Source organism: Pyxicephalus adspersus, chromosome Z (genome assembly GCF_032062135.1).
Source record: "Pyxicephalus adspersus chromosome Z, UCB_Pads_2.0, whole genome shotgun sequence".
Taxonomy (NCBI): domain Eukaryota; kingdom Metazoa; phylum Chordata; class Amphibia; order Anura; family Pyxicephalidae; genus Pyxicephalus; species Pyxicephalus adspersus.
The window spans coordinates 52827674-52833808 of record NC_092871.1 but is presented as its reverse complement, the minus strand read 5'-3'; the positions used below and the strand labels follow the sequence as shown (position 1 = coordinate 52833808).

General features: G+C 40.5%; 1 protein-coding gene and 3 non-coding genes across 4 annotated transcripts; all 4 read left to right on the top strand.

Moving 5' to 3' along the window:
* The first annotated feature begins 469 nt into the window (after positions 1-469).
* On the top strand, positions 470-5548 carry RPL10 (ribosomal protein L10). The gene is made up of 6 exons (XM_072429460.1): positions 470-582; positions 2228-2286; positions 3192-3299; positions 3957-4095; positions 4619-4781; positions 5316-5548. The coding sequence occupies exons 1-6, from the start codon at positions 560-562 to the stop codon at positions 5469-5471; spliced, it is 648 nt and encodes a 215-aa protein (XP_072285561.1). The 5' UTR covers positions 470-559; the 3' UTR covers positions 5472-5548.
* LOC140344700 (small nucleolar RNA SNORA70) lies at positions 3753-3888 on the top strand. Its single transcript, XR_011923659.1, has one exon. It is a non-coding gene; the product is annotated as a small nucleolar RNA SNORA70 (small nucleolar RNA).
* On the top strand, positions 4444-4577 carry LOC140344702 (small nucleolar RNA SNORA70). Its single transcript, XR_011923660.1, has one exon. It is a non-coding gene; the product is annotated as a small nucleolar RNA SNORA70 (small nucleolar RNA).
* Positions 5549-5911: 363 nt separating the features above from the next.
* Positions 5912-6045, top strand: LOC140344704 (small nucleolar RNA SNORA70). The gene has a single exon (XR_011923661.1). It is a non-coding gene; the product is annotated as a small nucleolar RNA SNORA70 (small nucleolar RNA).
* Positions 6046-6135: the final 90 nt, after the last annotated feature.

Sequence of the window (6135 nt, the reverse complement as noted above, 5' to 3'; positions counted from 1 at the left end):
AGGAAATCGCCTTAACACCATTTTAACTCTGAAACTTTCATAATAATCTATGTGAAATATAAACTTTATTTTTATAATAGGTTTTTATTGTATTGCATTTTATATACTGAGAGAGACAGCCACCAACAAGATGGCATTGAAATAGCTAAACTACAGATATCTGGTGTGCAGCGTCTACTTTTGAAGACGTATGGGTCACGTGGCCATAAAACTCAGCAGAGAGTTATAACAAGTCGTTGAGCAGAGAACATATTTCTAACATATTTCTCCGACAAAATGGCCGCTATTCTATAATCCCCGCCTTTGATAGGAGACAGTTTTTAGATTAGATGGTATTATCTGAAAGACGTCAAAGCTAGGCGGGTAGAAAAAGGGCGGAGCGAGTATATAAAGAAGTGCGCAGGCGCGTTAGCTTCCTCTTTGCTGACGGCGAGGTGAGTGAGAAGGCGGTTCGGGAGTTGGTGCTGGCAAAAGCCGGGTGCCAGGGAGTATTTAGCGGACCATTTACCTTTCTCTGTCTTCTCTTTGTGTTTGCTGTGTGCAGGTACTGAGCGCCATCATGGGCCGAAGACCCGCTCGCTGGTGAGTTAATCCCCAAGTAGGATCCGGCCATGTGCCGAGCAGGCCGCACTCATGTGGAGCCTGGGCTGCCAGCATGGGAGGAGCGGCCTAGTCAGGCAGCGTGTTACCGGGAAGTGTCTAGGGATGGAGCTACCTGCTGCTGGTCTCATACAATTCAAACCTCCATCAGACTTAAGGTTCCCCGTATACAATCTGACCGTACATCCATATTTCCCAAGCCCGTGTAATATGAAGGCCTACCTCAGCTGTCCCGGCACGATGTATGTAATCAGACACATCCTTGTATCTGTCGATCTGAAGGGGAATGCAGGTTTGAATTCTTATATTAACTGCCTAATGGCCCCTTTATATTAATGGACAGCTCCAGGGGGTTCTTTAGTGCTGCTTGTGGGATGGGGGGGGGGGTGGATTTATGGTTCGCAAGAGACATGAGAATAGTCAAATATTAACATGTTATAACATTAACATATTAACAAATAATATTCCAGGCTGACTTTAATCCCTCACATTTGGGTGGAGAACGTTTGGTGCCAGAACTGCCCAGCCAATCACCATGATTGTATGAGTACAGCTTTGCTGTGTCTATTGCATCTATAGACATTCATTGCTGGGTCTGATTAGAAATCACCAGGTTTTTTTTTTTTACCCATCAGAGAGAAAAGAAAATTACAGATTTTGTAGTTACTTGGACAAAAAGTAACAAAGAATTACCAAATTCACAGCAGTACTCACCAATGGGGTCTATCCAACCAGAACTTGTTTGGGTTCCACTACAGTTGTATAACTCTTCTGTTTGTAAGTCCTGTGGTGATCTCAGAATGGGTAAAGTGACAGGTTCTCTTGTACCTAATCTTCCTGGCCTGCACCATAATGAATACAGCGCAAAAGTTAAGATTTATACCTTGGAAAAAGTATTGTGCCTTAGAGCAGAATTTTTCAGTAGAGAAAATCTTGGGGCGGGGGGTCTCAAATATAGGGAAGACTTTTGTTGTGGGGGAGGCATTCCATTTGAAGCTACTAGTTGCCTGGCATCTGGTTTATATTTTTGACCCCAAAAAAAAATGCCAAAGCATGCCAGCTAATGCAATGCCAAGTGCCAGCATGGAAACCAACATTCACAAACAAGATCTGCTGTGACCGTCTGCTTATTAATAAACAGTATATAGCGCCAACATATTACGCAGCGCTGTAGATTAAATATAGATAAATAGGGATGCAATGACAGACAGATACACACAGTGAGACAGGAGGAAGAGAGGACCCTGCCCGAATGAGCTTACAATCTAAGAAGTGGGGGAAGTAGCACATAAGAGGAGGAGGGATAAGCCTATAACAAAGGAAACTTTTGGTATAAACATCTGGTAAATGTAGAAGTACCAGATCCTAAATTTTGGTAAAGTAATCTACTGATTTCAAGAAGTTTTAACAACCTGCAGCTGATGCAAGTCTGATCACTCCCACGCCACAATTCTTTTGACTTTAATAGTGATTTGGCTGGGGGTGGCATTTGCAATATTGGGGACAATTGTCCTTGTGACTTCACTGCTTCCATTATGATGGTAAAGCCAAAAATTCCTGTAAAGTTATACAAGGAAAATGTTTTTGATTGTTTTACGGTATTCTAATTCGATACTCTTGTGTCTAGTTACAGATACTGCAAAAACAAGCCCTACCCCAAATCCCGCTTCTGTAGGGGTGTCCCAGGTAAGATTTTTTACTTATTCACAATGATTAGACACTTCTATACTCATGACTCTGCATATTACTCATGATTGTGATTGCCAGTTACAAAAATTTGCAGGATATGTCAGTTTAACAAGCTAGCTTTTTAGTAGTCAAAGTGGATGGCTTATTTTTTTCTAAATAATATGACTTAACTGACTATACATGGAGGTTTGGAGTGATACAACCGGCACTCCTATGGTAAAGCAAAGTACATTTTAGCCCTAAGGATCAATGCATGCTTGCACTTGGTATATTTACTCCCCATTGTATGACCATGCCAGCAAGACTTAATTGTTGATGCTCGACCCCTCTTAGTACCTCAGCGTAGTCCTTTATAGCAATTGACAAAATTTTGTTTCTTCGCCTTGCCTTCTGTGCAAAACTTTAACTAAAACATTCAGTTGATTTTGGAATCATTTGCCTTTTTTTTTTTTTTTTTTTTTTTTCCTGGCTTTAGAAATTTTTGTTTGAGGTGGTACTGAAGTGTAACTAAACTTGTTGCTACTAACCTATCATGGGCACTGCCATATTCTTTCTTTTCTGCATTCCTATTTTTGGCCATTTACAGTGGCACATGGTAGTTCATTCATTTCCGGCACCCACAAGGGAAGCTAGGATTGCCAAGTATCCCTGGCAATATATCCCTGAAATTTGACAACTAGGCAGCAATTGGGTCAGGTAAAAATAGTTATTGCAGAAGGGAAATCGCCTCTCCCTTTCTAAAAAAAAATTCTTTACTGATCATGAATTTTAAAGTGAGACTTCAGTTATTAGAATTTCACTTGTTTCAAGCAACTTGCATTTGTCATTGGTCACAGAAATACAAGCAATGTAATGTATCTGTTTCCCTTGCATATGTAGTTGACTTGTCTTTTCTGTTTTAGATCCTAAAATCAGGATCTTCGACTTGGGTCGTAAAAAGGCCAAGGTGGATGAGTTCCCACTATGTGGTCACATGGTCTCTGATGAGTACGAGCAACTGTCATCTGAAGGTAAGATCAGCCAGCTATAGAGCTTGTGTTAGTGTTAACTTTGAGGGTCTGCTATATAGATAGGCTTAATATGTAGATTTAAATTGCCATCATCTGGCAGAGCTCTTGACAATTATTCCAAATTTGATATTTTAATGGCCTTGAGGTGAAAGTTTGCATTTACTCCCATAGTGTAGCAGAATCAGGATTCACACATCTGTGATTGGCACATTGGTCTTTTAGGGAATGTAAGAATGTATCAGATTTGAATAACAATGCCCTATAGTTAGACTACCTTGCAGTTGGATCTCTAATCAACTATACTGTTCCCAATAAATCTTTCATCCTATCAACATTCACGTGTATCTGTTGTAAAGTCAGATAATGTTTGTATGACAGTCAGCTTTATCAGTTAAACATGTTTTTAGGATCTTTTGTGAAAAATCAATGTTGATTATTGTGTTGGAGTAAGAATTGCAGCTAATTAAGCCGACCATCCTTTGCCGTTATCAGAAGCTGGTGTGCAATGGCTGCATACAGCAATTCCCTGGTTGTGTATGTACTTTGTTTCACCCCATACAAAGTGCTCTAAGGGACCTTGGAGACAGTGCTAATGCTGACATAAAAATGTCTTCCCAATCATTCTCCTATATTAATCAACCAATATTTCCTCTCCAGCCCTTGAAGCTGCCCGTATCTGTGCCAACAAGTACATGGTGAAGAGTTGTGGCAAGGATGGTTTCCACATCAGAGTTCGCCTCCACCCATTCCACGTCATCCGTATTAACAAAATGTTATCATGCGCTGGGGCTGATAGGTAAATATAATGAAGGTTTGTTGGAGTAACAAGTCTAAGCCTTTTTATAAAGAGGGAAAGCTATTTGATTTAGAGAGTTCAGCTTTGCTAGTTATGGAGCCAGAACTCCATTCCAACCTATTTGAGGCAAGAACGCTTGAATAAGCTGTCGCACTCCATGCAGGTGGTAGGAACTGTATGGCCACATTGCTATGTGCATAGAGCACTCGCTGACCCACTCTTGACTATGAATACCAAAATTATTTAAATGTTGCAAATAAACACAAGTCTAGCTTTTTCTTTACTTTACATTCGGTGTTCTAGCACTAAGTGGGATTTACATATTCTGAAAGGAGTACATTTCTGTCTTTGCAGCTAATTAAGCCGACCAACTTTTGCTGAAATCAGAAGTTGGTGTGCAATGGTTGCATACAATATAATCCGTGGCTGTGTATGTGCTTTGCTGCCTGTGCAAAGTGCTCTAAGGGGCCTTGGAGACATCTCTACTAATGTGTCCAGTTTCTAACACATTTTTCTTCTATAGGCTCCAGACTGGAATGCGTGGTGCCTTTGGAAAACCTCAGGGCACAGTGGCCAGAGTCCACATTGGACAGGTCATCATGTCCATCCGCACAAAAACCCAAAACAAGGAACATGTGGTTGAAGCCTTGCGTAGAGCCAAGTTCAAGTTCCCTGGCCGCCAGAAGGTAAAATATAGATTATAATGATAAATTAGATCAAATATACTTTTCTGGTCATTTAGCATATAGAAACCCAAAATATTCACTATTTTGTGATTCTTATATGGTAGACTCAAAGGGTATCCCCATAACCCAATTGAAAATACTGCAGATTAAGATGTCTTTGCATTGTTGGTTTCTAAACTGCATTAAAACTTTGCAACTGTGTCACAAGAAATTGATCTAAAAAACAGTGAGATACCCAAAATGAAATATGTTTTGGTTTGCATACTAGGGGTTAAAAGCCTAAACTTTGACCCAAAAAACCCTAACTGCTCCAAAATGTATGAAGTTTGCATGTGCTATTTGGAAACCTCTCCCTTTGTTCTGCTTGGCAGGGTGAAACTTCCCCATAAACATATTATATAGATTCTTGCCCTACTGGAGTCAAATTTTTTTTTTCATTTGAATGCTTTATTCTTTGCAGGCAGTGTTGCTGGTGGGATTAATGGTGGGGTAGTTATCTTTCTACTGCTTAAGTTTGCCTTTACTTTTCTACAGATCCACATTTCTAAGAAGTGGGGATTTACAAAGTTCAACGCTGAGGACTTTGAGTCCATGGTGGCTGAGAAACGTCTTGTTCCTGATGGCTGTGGTGTGAAGTACATCTCTAACCGAGGCCCTTTGGACAAGTGGAGAGAGCTGCATGCTGAATAAGCGCTGCACTTTTATCTGGCCTGTGTACTTTGAGATCTTAGTTTTCAAGTGAGATCAATAAAGTTTTCAAGTGCAAAGTGTCTTCTGTCATATATGTTCACAACTGTATGTAGAGGAAATTTGATAGCTGCTGTCCCTTAAATGGGTTACTAAAACCTGTACACAAGTGTCCAGCTCTTTCCTTCCTCTTTGAGGTAAGACAACCTATTTGAAGCAAGAACACTTGAATAAGGTGTCATACTCCATGCAGGTGGCAGGAACTGTACGGCCACATTGCTATGTACATAGCACACTCGCCACTCGCTGACCTACTCTTCACTATGAATACCAATATTACTTAAATGTTGCAAATAAACACAAGTCTAGCTGTTGCTTTACATTTGGTATTTTAGCACCCAGTGGGATTTACATACTCAGAAATAGGCATGCATTTTCTGTCTTTGCAGCTAATTAAGCCGACCAACTTTTGCTGAAATCAGAAGCTGGTGTGCAATGGTTGCATAAAATATAATCCCTGGCTGTGTATGTGCTTTGCTGCCTGTGCAAAGTGCTCTAAGGGGCCTTGGAGACATCTCTACTAATGTGTCCAGTTTCAGTGTGTGCTTTGCAGATCTCTGACTTGGTATTTACTGAAAAAAAGAAGGAAAGGTTCACATAGATCCTG